General features: G+C 47.0%; 1 protein-coding gene across 9 annotated transcripts in view; it reads right to left on the minus strand.

The window, feature by feature from the left end:
* Positions 1-16241, minus strand: part of PTPRS (protein tyrosine phosphatase receptor type S) — a 156024-nt gene that overhangs the window by 56843 nt on the left and 82940 nt on the right. For all 9 annotated transcript variants that reach the window (XM_068420469.1, XM_068420467.1, XM_068420468.1 and 6 more), the window contains exons 5-6: positions 13493-13681; positions 3700-3810 (exon numbers count right to left, since the gene is read on the minus strand). In XM_068420469.1, the coding sequence (XP_068276570.1) occupies positions 3700-3810; positions 13493-13681 (300 nt within the window). The remainder of the gene's footprint in view (positions 1-3699; positions 3811-13492; positions 13682-16241) is intronic.

Genomic DNA, 16241 nt, shown 5'->3' on the forward strand with positions numbered 1-16241 from the left:
GTAACTTGTCAGATTTCTTGCTGTCTACAATAGAGATGCAGCTGCCAGATGTGTCCCAGCAGCCTCTTTCAGTGTCTACCACTGCTGAATTTCTCTTTCCACGCTCCTTTAGAAAAGAGGGCTCTACCTTCTCTAGACCTGGCTGGTTTTCAAGGTGCCTGTAGCCAGGCAATAATGGTTCAACGACAGCGAAAAAAGAGGGTAAATGGGGAGAGGCCGAGCCACGAGATCCAGCTGCCCTCGTGCAGAAGGCGGCTGGCTGGCTGCCCTTCGCTTCCCACACTGCAAGGACAAGGCATCACCCTCCTACAAGGGACTGCCTAGGTCTGATGAGCCAAGGCACTGCCTGATGATGGGGCTCTCCGTGCACTCAGGGGTGCTCAAGGAGAGACAACTGCGTGGGATTCAGCAGGAAGCTTTCTGTCCTTACCCATCCGGGGCTGACGGCGGCTTAGCTCCCGTCCGAGCGACTCAGGTACCACTGGAGGGAAATGGCCAGTTACCAGGGAGGGAGTTCTGCATCGCTGGGGAAGCCCTTCAGAGCAGGGATCAGGGGTTTCCTTTGTGTGCAGGATGTGGAACAAGAGCCACACCTCCAAGAAATACGTAATAACGTGACCCAGGGTCTGTTCTAACTCTTGGAATGACACCCTGGCTTCTTACCATCTTTTCCACTTCCCAGATCCCTCCCTCCCCCCAAAAAACAAAGGCTTGTCCCAAATAGCAGGGCTTCCATGGACAGGCGTTAGAGCTGTGTGACTCCTTTCCTCCTGGAGGGATTGAGGAGTTCAGTTACCACCGGGTGGGCAGGAACACTGGCTTCTCACAATGCGTTTGGAATAAACTACAGCACAGCATAACCAATCAAAACTGAAACAGGAAATCAAGAGAAAGCAAAAAACCCAACAGAACGGAAAATTTAGAAAGTAAATCCACTTCAAATGAACCAGAATTGTAAAAAAAACCCAAACTATACATATTTATAGAAAAAAATAATTAATAATTAATTTAAAAACTGGCATGCAAAGAAGATTGTTACATTCTCCTATCATGCATCAGGCCCAATGTCCAAACGGCAAGGTAACCATGACGACAAAAAAGTGCAAGAACTCAGCAACATTACCAAAGGATGCATAGAGAGGCCCACAATGCAACTCAACTCATCTCTGCGAGACCCGGGAACGGGCGGGTCTCGCTCATCTTAAAGATTTCTTGCTTTTTCTCTTTTTTTTTTAAATTTTTTTTTCATTTTTTTTTCTCTTAAGAATGTAAAAATGTGGGTAAAGAAAGTAAAAAAGAAAAAAACCACACCAACCTTCTCGTAGCTCTGAGGGATGTTAAGGGGGTTTGATGCGGAACACAATGACATGAGGAGAAGAGAAAAATAGGGGAAACACAGAGAGAGTAAAAAAAGGCCTTCTCAAGGCTGTCAGCTGCAAATTGATTGTTTTTTCTTTTTTTCTCTTAACCAAAATAAAAAGAAAGGAAAAAAAAATGAAGATAGTAATGACCCTCTTTCCTGCCTTCCTGCCTTTCCCCCTCCCATCCAGCGAGGCACCTTTTGGTCAAGAACAACCACGCTCTGCACAGAGGTCAGGCCGTGAGCAATCCTGATTCAGAATCAGCACCCGACGGAGGTGCCGACCCCAGAAAGGAGTTCTCACTGCTTTAAGCCCATCTGCTTTTTAGAGAGGGGGAGCGGACCCTGTACCAGGCCGAGAAGATCTGATACAGAGGAGATCCCAAGCTGGAAATCTGCTCCCCCAGCCCGTGCTCCCACCAGCCCCCACACCCGGCCCTGCTTGCACTAACTCCACAATGGGACTGAATAAGGAAAAAAAGAAATAATTAGAAGAAGAAAAGAAAAGCAAAAGAAAACCAAAACATTTCCTTGCAATGTTAAAACTTACAACTCCTATCCCAGGTGTTTCTATAGAGACAAGCATGTTATGGGAGAAACAAGTCAATTGGAAACACAAGAGTGTTCGAGACTCTTTTAAAACAAAAAAACAGGAAGAAAAATGTGCATGAACTTGCCCTCCCACCAAAGCAAATCCATTTCAGAAATTTGTTACCTTTCCACGATATTAACACACAAGAAACAAGGAATTAAACAGCATGAAAAACACCCAAACCACAGGCCGAGCTTGCTTACGCGGTGTTTTGTGCACTCTCTCGGCCGGCTACTGCTGGCTTTGTTTTCCAGGCAGGCCCAGGTACACACGGGCTAACCGGGATAGAAAGAGGGCTATCCACCTGGAGCCGACCTCATCCAGGTGCGGAGACAAGCAACTCCATGCTTACAACCTTTGTCTCCTCGGTAGTTTCCGAGTGGCCAGAAAGGTAGAGGAAATTTATCAATAAAAGAATAATGAAAAATCCCCACATTTTTTTCCTGTTTCTTTTTCTTTTTTTTTTTTTTTAAAATAACCCAAAACATTCCAGCTAAGCAGTCCACGAAGGATTTAGCCCTGAATTAGTATCAGATCCGGATTGACATTCCCAAAAGAAGAATTTCGGGGCCCAGGCGATAGGGCAAATTTCAAACGCAATTTTCCAGCTGGCCACAAAAGGCTATTTAAAAATTTAGCTTGGAAACATTAAATTATTAAAAGCCTTCTCTCCATGTGCATGTGATTTAGTGAGCGTGAGACACGAGAGAGAGAGAAAGAGAGAGAGAGAGGAGTGCACACAGGAGCATGGCTCTGCATTTGACTGCAGAGTTAACGTGAGTGTAGGTGGGAGGCGCTTCCTCTGTCGATGGGATGGAAATGGGAACAGTTTCTGGGATGCAACTTTTCTTTTTTCCTCCCAATGGTATTTTTTTTTTTTTTTTTTTTTTAAAAAAAAAGCCATAAGGACCAGCCCTGCTCTCTCATTACCAAAAGGGTTTTGCTGTGGAAAGATATTAAACCAAAGCTACACACAATATATTACAGGTCAGAGAGATTAAAATAAGATAACAAAGAAAGCAGAAAGGCTAGTGCCCTCCTGGGTGTGAGAACATCGAGGGGGCATCAAGCAGAAGCCAATCCCCCTGTCATCTGTTCCCTACATGGGTGAAGGAACCTGTCACTGCGGCAGAGATGTCTGCTGGCCGTCTCCAGCTCTCTGTGAGTCTGTGCCCACAGCCAGCGTTCATGCCCAAGGAACCAGCAACAAATTACTGCTGGCAAAGGGAAAACCAGCTGGGACTTAGGCGAGAAGTGAGAATGCCCTCTCCTGTTGCTATCTGCTAAGATCCGAGGGACAAAGAGCTCAGTGGAGGGGGCTGAGAGGGTCCTCCCCTCCTCTCACACCCACACCAGCAGAACTGAAACCTTCCCACCTCCAGAGAGCAGGGATCCTTTGGGACAAAAGGGGATTACGGCCTCTTTGCAGCCAAAGCTGTTCATTCCCCGTTGGGCTCTGCGGGCTGATGCTTGGGCACGCTATTTTGGGTCACACTCAACTTCACTGTGGGTGACACAGCCTCGTATTGCTGCTCTGCAACTCTGGCATGGTAGCTGGAGCCACCAGCGATGGTGAGGAGGTCAGGGTGCACCAGGACCTCCCTGCAAGCTCAGCAGCGCACTGTGAGGATCCAACAGCAGTGCTTCCCCTGCCCTCACGGACAGGAGCGAATCAACCAGCTGGGGACAAAGGAAGGCCCTGGGGAGGGAGATGGCTGCCAGTGTGGTGAGCCGGTGCGCTCCCTACCTCTCACGTAAAGGTTAGCAGGGGAGGAGTAGCGCACTCCGGCGCTGTTGCTGGCGACGCATTCGTACTTCCCCTGGTCTGTCTCCTCGCTGCTCTCGATCTGCAGGCCACCTGGGAGGAGAGAAGAAGACCGCAGCAAAGACACCATTATCACCATTTTGTTTTGTTTTTAGGAGACAGCAATAGAGAGCAATAGCATCCCGGTTTTGCTTTCTCCTCCCCTTGGGCTAATACACCCTGGGACGCTGCCTGGGGGTCTGGGGCTACGAGCTCTGGAAGTACCGACCCCTCTGCCGATACCAGCTACTGTCTGTGCTCAGCGTTACGGTTGGACACACACCCAACAGGAAGAGAAAATTTAATACCCCCCTCTGTACGCAGTGTTACTCTCCATACTGAAATGATCAGCAAAAGTACCAACTTCTGTGGCTCCGGCAATGCGGGCATTCTGCACCAGACCTCGGGAAATCAACTTCAATAATCCATATTACTGTGATCCCCAGAAATCCATCAGAAGGCAGTTGATGCTCCACTGCTCAATTTGAAGCAGTGACCATAAAAGTGAAAGGCTTTGTCACCCACTGCCTAGGATCCCTGGAGCATTTTTATCACCCCTTTGTTTTGTGCCTGAATACCTGATTCCCAAGAAGCCGACCAGAGATAAGAGTCGGTGTGAAAAGCACCCTACTGATAGTGACTATGCCCCAGGGAACACCCTGTAAACACTGCACTGGAATTTCAAAATTGCCTGCGTGGTTTACACCAACTGGGCCAAAAGGATTAAGTTTTTTCTTAAATCTGTACATTATTGAAGCCTACAAGAATACACCCAGGGCCCAGACTAAACAATCCTGTAAGCAAACATGCAGAGATATGCAGCATGTAACTACATGGAAGAAAATTGCCTCATTTACCTCAGAAGGCTTCATCCCTGCAAAACTCCAGTTAAAATACATACTACATAAATAATTCAACAGGCTATCAAATGTTTTATGTATTAGGAGTACATGATTATACTACAGATATGGACAGAGCTCACATGTGGTAAGACTCTTAACTCTCATCTCTGGAAATAAAAATATGAAAACCAAACAATTCCAGCTCAGCATAACATTATTGATAAAACCATAAGTGCAAATGATATCATTGTTGATTGCAGATACAGCCTCTTTAGGAAGGAAAAACCAATGTGTTCACATGAGGAGGACACGGAGCTCGTGTTCCTCTGTGTGTGCACGGGTGAAAAAGGATGCTGCGTGGGAAGACGTGAGGCTGTGAGAGGACTTATGAGAGGGATGGGGTGTGATAGTGTGACTCCCGCCAGCATCCACTGTGCCTGGTAGCTCCCAAAGGCAGAACAGACGGAATTAAAAACCAAAAAAAATCCCCATCCAAGCCACTAAACCAAACTAAATTAATTTCAAAAGAATCTGTGCGTATTTCAGCGTAACAGGAGTTAGAAACCAAACAGACTGAAGCTTCACACTGAGACACCAGCTGAGCATATTTCATACTGAGTTACGGCTCGAGCAGGCTCTGTCATCGGAAAGCTCCACTTTGGTGAGAGCTGGTCAGTGAGTTTTTCTAGAAATTTCTGCTAATTTGGACAAATCTGTGGGTTGCTTCCACTGGTTCCTGACAAATTTTTCGTGCGGCTCATGAGCATTGCTTGTCTGAGCGTACACACGGGGAGACGAAGCCACGTTGCAGAGCAGGACCAGAACCAAGGACTGCAGGCAGGCAGCTTCGGCAGGGGAATTAGGACTCACCCCTTTCATCTCGACCACTGCAGCTTTGCTGGTGAATGCAGCAGTGGAAATTATACTGTAGAGAGGTCAAGGAGTTTTCGGCACTTGTCAGGAGCCAATACAGATGATGTGTGAAGAAGTAAATCTCACCTACAGCACCTCCCGTTGCTTTTACCAGCAGAGAATTATAGGCTTTTAAATTTGCCAGTGTAGATAAAAATCAAATCAGGGTCTTCCAAGGGGTGCACACCCAATTCCTGCTGACTTTCAATAACAGCTTGAGGTCTAGTATTTTTTGGCTCCATTAAAGAGACAGTGCAGAAGCTACTTACCACAGGTATCTTTCCCAGAGAAACCTAAGGGTAAGAGTGTGGGGAGGAAGGGGAAGAAGGCTCTGAAGGCAAACAAATGAGTACGCTGAGATGGTAAGTGCTGAAGATCTGACTGAGCAAAGGATTGGAAAACTTTCACCACCATCAGCGGCTCAGGAGCACTTTGCACCAACCAAGAGGAGGCCCTCAGTATTTACCAAGCTTTGCTAGCATTTAATGCTCAAGATAAACTTCAGTCCTTCACAGTCCTGGAAATATTAGCTCTTAAAACTCTGCCATAAATCTGAGGCAGCACAGCCTGAGATGTTATTAGAATACCAGTACCAGTATTACCAAGTGCACCCAGCAAACAAAAAAGGACATTATAACCATATATAAAATAAAGACAAGTATAAAAAAGAAATATCCAGAGGTGAAGCAGGACAAGAAAACATAACAACAACAATGAGAATCTGTATTGAGCACAGGTCAATGAAACAGGAACTGAGTGGAGAGAAGTGTTTGGAGAGTGGGTGAGTGAGTGAGCTGGGGGTGTCTTACCTCGGATCGGTGTACCTTCTGCAAAGAAAACAAAGAAAATAAGTGAAAAGACCGTAAAACCCCAAACACCGGGACTGCCCGTGGGAAAAGGACCTGAGTCAAGGAAGACAGTTCCCAGTAGGAAACTTCCTGCTCTACCTCACCTTAAATTATAGGAGCAGAGTGAAGAGGGTTCGGGGCACTTCAGGTGGGGATGCCCTTTTTAAAGCAGTCCAATTCAGCTGGCTGTTTACAGAGCCTCCACTGCACTCGCTTTGAAAGTCTTAAGACTGGCTCCATTTTCTTGCTAAGAATGCAAAGAGTGTCTCCAAGCTCTCAGCTAACGTTACTGTTTGTTACTTGCAGAACATATGGTGAACCTGCCTTTATCCTCACCCCTCCTGGTGAAAAGGGTCGGCGTTATGGCCGCGTTAGCCCAGGCAGGGGAAGGGACATCCAGGTACCTTGCATCACATTAAGAGCTGCAGGTTTGATCCCACCTTTGCTAGCAAATTCCCAGATCCAAACTGTAGTTATTGGCACGGTTGTGCGAGGAATTCAACGCGTGTCCTTATCAGGACCTTCAGTTACCCTTCAGTGGCTCAGCACAGAGACTGAAGCCAGATGCTCTGCACTAACGAAGGCCATGCTACTGGGCAAGCGAGAAGGCTACCTCACGCTCCTGCGCTGGGAGCCTCCCTAACGCCAGCGCAGGAGAGGGGTTGTACAGAGAGAGGAGTCCTGCTACACTTGCCCATTGACTGCATCTCCCTTGGGTTATTTTTATTCAACCCCCCCTCCCCAGTTGTCTCTAGTGCCTAACCTGAGTCTTCTGCCTATGCAGGTCTCCCAGATGAGAGGAAGCGACGTTGTGGCTGGTGAACCATGCCACAGTCAGTGCCAAAATCACTGTCCCCCCGTTTGAGCTCCTGAGGTTGCAACCATCTTCCTTTGAAAACATGGCAGGTCCTTTTGCTCACAGTGGCATTCAAACTTGTCACACAGCTTATCAAAGAAGGGGGTTTAGTTGGTTGGGTTTTACCCCTATCCTGAGAACAGGGCAGATTCCGCAATTGCAAGTATTGCCTCTTGCTGGGGAGAAACGCAGGAGCTTCTCTGCGATAGCAACAACGCAGCACCTCCCAGCCAGGGCTTGTACAGCACTTCCATGATAAATATCAGCCTTACACTCTCTCCTCTCCCCCAGTGAGGTACAGTAGCATTATTGCCCCCACTTTACAGATAGGAAAACCAGGGTAGAGGTGAAGCAACTTGCCCAAGGTCACAGAGGGAAGTCTGTGGCAGAGGCGAGAACAGGAGTTGAAGCCTCCTGCGTGCCAATCTTCTGCCTTAAACACCAGAAACCCCCTTCCCTCCTTATCCTTCAGCCCTGCTCACCCTTCTTGTGCTGCGGTTCAATCCTCCATTTTCAGGATAGAAGGTAAAAGTATCAGACACTGATTACAGTTCACCTTTATTTTTCAAAGGAGATGAGGGAAGAGAGGTATTGTAGTGTTAGGATATTAGATTCTAGTTATACTCAGCTTCTAGTTAAGAGGTTAGGTTATTTGCTAGAGAAAAGTTAGCATCTAGTTAGGGTTAGGAACTAGCTAAGGTTAATAAAGCAGGCTGGTTAGCTATCAGGACAAAGGTTGGAGAGACAGCGCTTGAAAGAGAAAGAGGTGGGGGGAGCATGTACTTGGGCAGATCTCCACACAGGAGACGGCAGGAAGGTTTTAAAAAGCGAGCGAGAGAGAAACTAAGCAGCAAAGGGTTATAATTCAGTTCAGTGGAAATAAAAACAGCCTCTGAAACATCCTTCTGTCTCAAAACTGGAGTGAAAATCTGCCATCTGTGGCACAAATCTGGACCAGGGCTAATGGGAAGAGGGTAGAGGAGGGGAAGAGGCCCCAACATCACCCACTGCTATAAAGCCTCTTTGGCCTTGGCTAAGCCTGGCAATTTCCTGCAAAGGTTCACTCTACAGGAGGAACACGCTGGAAGTTAGAGCTATGTAAGCACAGATGCAACAGCAGCCGTTACCTTCTTGTGTCATTGTAGGTTGGTTTTTCCCTGTTCCCTCTAAGCATCAGCGTTGCCCCTGGAAATCGGTTGTCAGCAGCTCTTGGAGACAGACTGTCTTGGAGACAGTGCTCTTGGAGAGCGAGATAAGCCAAGCAATGCCACCTTGGTCCTTCCAGTTCTAACTCTGGCACACGGGACACAGAGGTGAGGAGCAAAACATGTTTTGCAAGATGCTCCACACCAGGGATGGAGGGGACAGAATTTGGATCAAAATGAGATCGAGTATTCGCAAGGCAAGAACAGCAGTTTTGAGTGGCGGCAGGGACACAGATGGTAGATTTTCACTATTGGAGTTTCACATCTAACCAGCTTCATGTTCAATATAGGGGCAGCAGGATGGTGCTAGAAGGGGATTTGAAATAAATTAATTATTCTGAAGAACCCTGACAGGTCCTGTAAGATTTCATAAGGAGTGGGGGAGAGGAACCTGAGTGCAATAGCTGGCTTCCCTGGTGTCCTACCAGTGCATGAGCAGATGCACGAGGCTAACCAGTGTCCAGGGCAGAACATGGGAACAGGCTTTGCAGGAAAACTAACAGAGGAAGAACTCACCTGGATGCTGACTTTCTGAGCGAAAAGCTAGTTTTGAGATGCCACGTACAAACTATTCATATTGCTTCCCACAGCCTCCCAGGATCTGTAAATCTGCCCATTTAGGGCAAATTTTGGGGCTGCATGAACCCAGATGGCCAGCCCAGTGTTTAGCAGCAGAGGCAAAAGGCAGCTTAAAGGACTCGCCTCTGGATTATAAAGGACCACGATGGTGCCAGGCAGAACTGCCACGTGCAGGTGTTCCCCCCTGTCACAGAGGATGGGATCTGCTCCTCTACCATCCCTTCCTCTGACTTCCCACACAGCAAGCTGCCTACGGATTCTCCAAGCCTTGAAAACAGGGAGAGGAGGAAAGTCACCATTGCCATGGTAATGACAGAAAACACATCCCCACCTTCTGTCAGGCCACGTGTGAGGACATGTGTGTGCTGTGCTCCTCTCCCGAGGGCTGGGGAGAGCCTGCTATTCTAAACAAGCAAGCAATCATCAAGGGTCTTCTGCAATTTTAAAATGCCGGATCCTGGCTGACAGCTGCAATTGCTACATCTCCCCTAACAAAAGGGGACTTGGCACACCGAGGAAATGTGACGTGAGTTCTGCAGACAGGCTCCTGGCTTCTCAAGGGACAGAGATGATCTGGAGGGCTGGGGCGGGGGGGGGCTGCTTTTCCTTTGCTCAACCCTTTCCCATAGCCGCTGACCTGTGATTTACAGCTTCAATTTGAAAATGCTGCACCCCCACCTCTCCCTTCTGAAAACGCCCGTAACCCTGTTAGATGTGAAACTCCAAGCCCTCCTGCAGGTGTGAACACAATTATCACAGTTCCAGGGTACAAGCTATTGTGTAACTGGGGAATTCCAGGACAACTGTTGCTAAGTTACAAAAAAAAAAATATCTATCCAATGTTAGGAGGTTCATATTTAGCTGTTATCTCTTTATACAGATCTATTAATTAGGATGATTATTATTCTTTTTGTAGCCTGCAATACCCCTGCAGAAATTCATTAAGAGGGTAGAATATCCCTACTGAAAGAGTTAGTAGAAGAAATGCATAGCATGCCTCTCAAGAAGCTGTTACAGAGGAATTAGTTTAAAGGGCAAGGGTTAGAAATCTGGACATTAGCAGGTTTGGGGTTTTTTGGTTTGATTTTTTTTTTTTAATTGAACAAACTTACCAAAGGTCTCTGAATGTTAAAAAAAGTGGGGAAAAAAAAGAAAAAAAATAAGTTTGTTATAGCCAGTTATTTAGAAAACAGAAGACACACACAAGAGACAAAAGGTTTTAGTGTTTCCATGATGTCAGAAGGCTGCAGGCTGCCTCCCGCTATCCCCCCTAGGTGGCACGGCCGAGCAAAGGACATTGGCTGCTGTTTCAAATGCCCTGAGACTGCTTGCATCGGGGTTAAGCAGAAATATCCATTTCTCTTCCACCACCAAGACCACTTAGACAACCTGAGTCTCTAAGGCTGGGATGTTCACGTATGTCAAAGCAGGAGCCTAGACAGAGGTTCTTCCCATTCTCCTTTCACTGACAAGTCAGTTTTTCGTTCGGTCAGAACCTCCAAGCACTAAAAGATTTCCAATTGCTTGGGAAGTTTATCTGGAGATGGAGAGGAGAAGAAGAAATACTGGATAGGGAAAAGCCACTATGGTTAATGATGTATCACCTGTTTCTCAATTATACTGAAGACCCATAACAGAAATGGGTCCCTGGGATGATGTGGATATAATGACCATGGTCTCAGAGGTCCATTTATATCGCCAGCGAAACATTCAGTTTTAACATAAATGAGAACCAAACCAGGACACAGCTACCCAATTTTGCAGAGCTCCCTGTATGACATTTCACTTGTACCTTTTAATGAGCTCATTTGCATGTTTGCCACTAACTCGTACATTGATATAAATTCAGTTCTTAACACCCTCTGTAATAAAGCAGCATGGCTGCTATCCTGATAACTTCTTCTCCAGGGCAGAATCTGGGTGACTGTCCTGTCCTGCTGCTCTCTCAGCCTGTCCCCATCTCCATCAGGGAGCAACGCACAGGTAAGTCTTCAGAGACAATACAGTCTCTGGCTTCTATTCTAACCCTGTTAGCACAAAGTGCAGCGATGAAGTTGTGCTTTAGGACCAGGGTCACTCCTCCTCCCTGCACTCCTCTTCACAGAGGGCCTGTCAAACGCCCACTGGTTGGGTGTAATTGTTAATCCCCAAGAAGTTGGGCTGGAGTCATACTGCTGACCTGGGGGTGAAAGACACTGAAGCTCATTAGCAGTGTCCTGAAGCATCCAGTGCCCTAATGTGTGCTAGTGCCACACTTCTGGCAGCAAAGTTTGTTTTCTGGAAAGATAAATGTATAATATTAAATTCTGACTTTAGCAGCACTCGCACCATCAGTGCCCAAACAGGCATCGCCTTGCACATCCCACTCAGGTCACCAATACACACTTGAATCTGCTCTGCTGGGTCTTAAAACAAACTCCTTTCCAACGACTAAAACACTAACACAGTACATATGACCCTAATGTTAATATGTTTTGCATTTTCACAGCCCTTTGCATCACAGAACATGCAAGTTTTGAAAGGCCATACAAGAAGATGAACTAGGGGAACTGAGAAGTCCTGACTGTCCAGGAATCTGCACTCCCCCCTTTCACACAAGCAACAGGTTTCTACCCCTAAGGACAACTGGGATGCCTCAGGGTTTCACCAGTTTACTAATTCAAAGCAGCTGTAAATGAGATTAATTCTCAGCAGGTATCTTCTGATTTATCAGAAAGGCCAATAGTTCACTCTGAGGCCAATCAATTCACTGGAATAAAAATGCAGTGCTCAGGTGGCTTTAAGGAAAACACCAGATCAACCCCAGTTAAAGAGCATAAAGGCATTCTAGCAAGATGATAAATGTATTCAAAATAATCTGCCTGTGCATTACTCACACTTCAGATCACGGTCACAGAGCATGATATAATTCTAGTTTACCTCTCATTATTTATGCTGAGTGATTTTTTTTAATTTGCATTTGCCTCAGCTGTTATGATAAAACAGGGAGGTCAATCTCATCTGTGTTTGTGGGATTCAACAAGCCATTCTAATTCAACAAAGCAGTTTAAGTATCTGCTTGTAAGTTTGCTTCACTGAATAAGGACGCATTTATGTAGGTGTATAAAAGCTACACTGACCTGGAACTATACTGAATCTTTTCCACTGGTGGCCCACAGAAGTAAAAATCTTTATGGAGGATCTTTGCCAAACAGGGCAAGAGAAAAACCAGGCGGTGACACTCTCCGATGTTCCGATCCAGCATTACAGTATCAGAACTGATTTCTTCAGAGCCAGCAGAGCTCTGGGCAGGAACAGCCAGCACTGCTTGACCGGCTCATTTGTAAAAAGTCTCATGAACGGAGCAAGTCCGGAGCTTCACTGAAGCCTCTCCTTCCCCTTTGCCTACAACAATGCTGTTCTTTGGCCAAAAAAGACTCTGGAAAATGCTCCATCTCTCTTGGCCAAAGGAATGTTCTGAGTAGCTGACGTGATGCTAGGTCCAACCACACGACACGTTTTCTCTAGGCTGGGTCAAAGCAGTCAGTCCAAGCAGTATATGAAAAGGATTATTTTTTGGGTTAGTTTTTGTCGCAAGGTAAACCTTCCAAAGCTTGTTTCATTTTTGCACCTATCAATGGAAGTGCTTCATCAGTAGTAGTCAAAAATAAATAAACCTGTGCCCTCCTTGCACACATCCACACGTTCTCACACAGTGAACTGGCAGATTTAACAAGTATAAAAACAGCTCCTGAAACGTGAGTATTAAGAGATGTCACGTTGACACACACACACAAAACAACAAACATAAAACAAACAAGAGAGACAGATGGACAAGCAGATGGGGAAAGATGGAAAACTGACAAGAGCCACAGAGCTGGGGTACATCTGTTCATGGAGATCCACCCCATGGGCACCAAGGGGTCACTCCAGAACGCTCACAACTGCTCTCCAGCGATGACTGCAGGGACTTGATACCGGAGAGATCCTGCAAGAGCTGTTCTTCAACATCAGCTTTGGGAGGCTCAATTTACACCAACAGGATCACGTTTCGACTGTAAGAGGCTGCCTGAGCTGTGGACCCTACGCCAGGTGTGTGTGGCCTAAAAAGTTGTGTCTGCCGTAGCGGTTCTTTCTTCCTTACCCAGTTCTTGGACTGAGGAGGAAACCCTCAGCCCCCATCCAGTCCTCAGTTTTCCCTGAGCCGCAAAAGCACCATTATCCAGAGAACTAGTTACAGTCTCCCCTGGATGGGAACCAGCTCCCCTGCTGTGATTCCCTTTATGCCAACGAGGCAGTAGGGAAGGCCAGGAGGATGGGTTAGAGGGGAAAATACTCCAACCACTCCCTGAGTAAGTACATTGAGTCCCAAAAAACAAAGTAAAGTTAATGTCCCAGTCCACACCAATGGGGCCTATGTCTATCAGCCCTCTCTTCTGCTTCAGAAACTTCTGAGCAGTCTCTTCACGGCTCTACCCAGGTCTCAGTTCCTCCAGTCTCACACAGAGGCCTTACCTGATCTCAGTTGTTTTATTCTCCCATTGCTCGCACTGGGGTCGACAGGCAGGAAATCTTTAAACCAAGTGATCTCTGGGTCTGGGTTCCCACTGGCCGCACACAGCATCGTGGCTGTTCGTGTCCTCTCCACCACCTTCAGCTGGGGCCCCATATCAATGTTGGGGAAGCCGGGAGGTAACTGGTCCTCTGGTGGGAGAGAACAAAGGAAGAGCGGTTAAACACGTACCATGGACCGGCGCAGCTGACGGAGCTGTTTGATGGAATACACCAAAGAAAGCACCAGGCAGACTTGCAGCCCAGTGCTCTGTGCAATGCAACTTAAACCAAGGCTACAGTAAACGGTCCATAGATGGTTTGTGAAAACACATCATACAGTAACATTTACCAGTTTGCCCATTTTGTGTGACTATTCCAACGGCCCACAAGAAGATTCTACATTTAAATGCAATCTATCAAACCCCTTTGGGGCAGGGGAAGAGTCATTTCAAAGTTTCTCGAGGTCTTGCACTGAATCCCTCTGTCAGGTAAGTGACTGGCACTCATTTGTTTTTCCAGCAGAAGCTGTGCACACATATGGCAAAGCTCCCTGCGCTGCACAGTGCAGTCTGTACAGTCACTCTGCAAAGGAGCGGTTCATCTTCCCCCTCCGAACCCCACGGAATGAAACAAAAGAGAAATAATGGAAGTGACTACGTGAAAAGGCCTGTGAAAGACACAGAGGAAACGAGGAGAGAAAGGAGAGGACAATATCATCCAGCTGCAGTTACCAGAGGGGACACACATAACAACAAGAAGCCAAGTGCTGTCAGACAGGGTGTGATTTTTAGATTTATTAACCCAGCGTGCTGCTGCCCTAGAAGGAGAGGGACGTGGCACCAGCACCTAGAAGACAGGCTCAGCCGAGCCTCCCGCTTCCTCTCAATCTTGCCTTTGCCTTCACTAATGAGGGTAAGGAGGGCAAACCTAACCAACGCCGACTAATTTGTGATAACTAACACAAAACCCCAGTGCTTCCTACACAATCTTTGTTGTGACCTCCTAACTCATGCAGTCTTATGCTGTCTTATGCTGGCTGACACAGCTCAGGAACATGTCACTTTTTTTTTCCCCCGGAATATCAGTCTTTGGAGGAGGGCAGCCTGGGAAGAGGATGCGGGCACCAGGGTGAGACTTCATAGGGATTCTCTGTCATTTCAAATGAGGCCTATTGAGGAATCACAGCCTTGGGAATCTATGGCACTGAATCCATCCCAAAAGCAGGGGAGGGAACAGAAGGGAAATAACATAAAGGATTTTAAAAAGGTGGTATTTTTAAAAAAAGTAACATAAATCACAACCAGCCCCCCAGTGAAACCAATGGGAGCTCTCACAACGTCAGCAGAGATGGGCTGGAAACTCTCGCCTCGGTTGGGAAACATCCCTGCCAACTGCAAACACAGCAAGAGCTCATTTCCTGCTGTTGGCACATTATATCAGAAGCAATGGAGCCAGCCGACGTATGGCTGAACCCAGAGACAGTGAAACAAGAGAGAAGCCCAGTGCCCTCGCTATGGTGGGTGCCTTTTCCTGCAAGAGCAAAGCAGAATCGCCAGGTCCCAGCGCTGCTCCACGCGAGCTCCAAACACACATGATTTGGGTAAGAGCTATTCCACACTGCTGTGCCTCACGCTCAACTTCTAAAAATCTATGAAGATCCTGAAGGCAGAGCTGAAGGTTTGTGCAGTGCTCTGATACCCAAGGCCAAGAAACTCTTGTCTAATACTGTTATTAGCAGCGCACAGCTACCGCGGAGAAGAAAAGGGTTTAAATGCCTCAATTGTGTGTTTAAAAATGTGCATTGTTTCCTTCCTCTGACCATTGTTGGAGAGTTATAAAGGATCTATTGTGACTCACTGGAGAGTGAAATGTATTAACCACACCTCTGCTCATGTATCAAAGGAATCTGACCACAAACAAAAACACGTACCATTTTATAACTGCCCAAGTAACACAGATCTCCCAGTATGGACAAACTTACAGTGGTATAAAGGCAAAGTCATTTCAGAGCACCTGAAGCACCTCTAAACCAGGGTACTGCATTCTAAATAGAGACATAAGCATCTTTAACCAGGGACTGAACCAAACCTTGGAGTTCAGTTCACCAGGCTGTGCCTGGGCGTTGCAGGAGTCTCCAAAGTGCGTGCTCTTGCAGATCACGTGTGCTGCAAACCCCCAGCCCCCCCAGAGCGAGCTCAGGACAGAGGGGCCCTGGGAATTGCTTTGCCTCTGCGCAGCTTTCAGCCAGGCTTTTAACGTCTTCTCCTCTCTTCTGCTATTTAACCAGGCGGTGGTGTGTTGTTAAGGAGCCGCGGAGCTGCTGCCGCATTGGCTGCAGATGACATCATTATTGATTACTGCTTTTATCCTGCTCCCTGGTGATGCTACTCCACCTGGCCCAAAGCCGCGTCCCTTAATTTCACGAACCAATTAATCCACAGAGAGACCAGCCCTCTTGGCTGGCAGGGTGTGCGTGTGAGTGTGTGTGTGTGCACGTGCGTGTGTGTTGGGGGAGGCCCGGTACAACTATTATTACTGAGTGTTTCTAATTAAACAAAAATGTTAATCTTGCAGCACAATGTGCAGAATTCCTCTGAGTTTAATTAAAACAACTGCGACGGGAGGCGTGATCAGATTTGAGGATCAGATCAGCGGAGGAAGCATCTCTGAACATCACATATTGCACGGATTCAAGTGCTCGGATTTCCTT

This window comes from Nyctibius grandis, chromosome 31 (assembly GCF_013368605.1).
Source record: "Nyctibius grandis isolate bNycGra1 chromosome 31, bNycGra1.pri, whole genome shotgun sequence".
In the NCBI taxonomy this organism is placed as follows: Eukaryota; Metazoa; Chordata; class Aves; order Nyctibiiformes; family Nyctibiidae; genus Nyctibius; species Nyctibius grandis.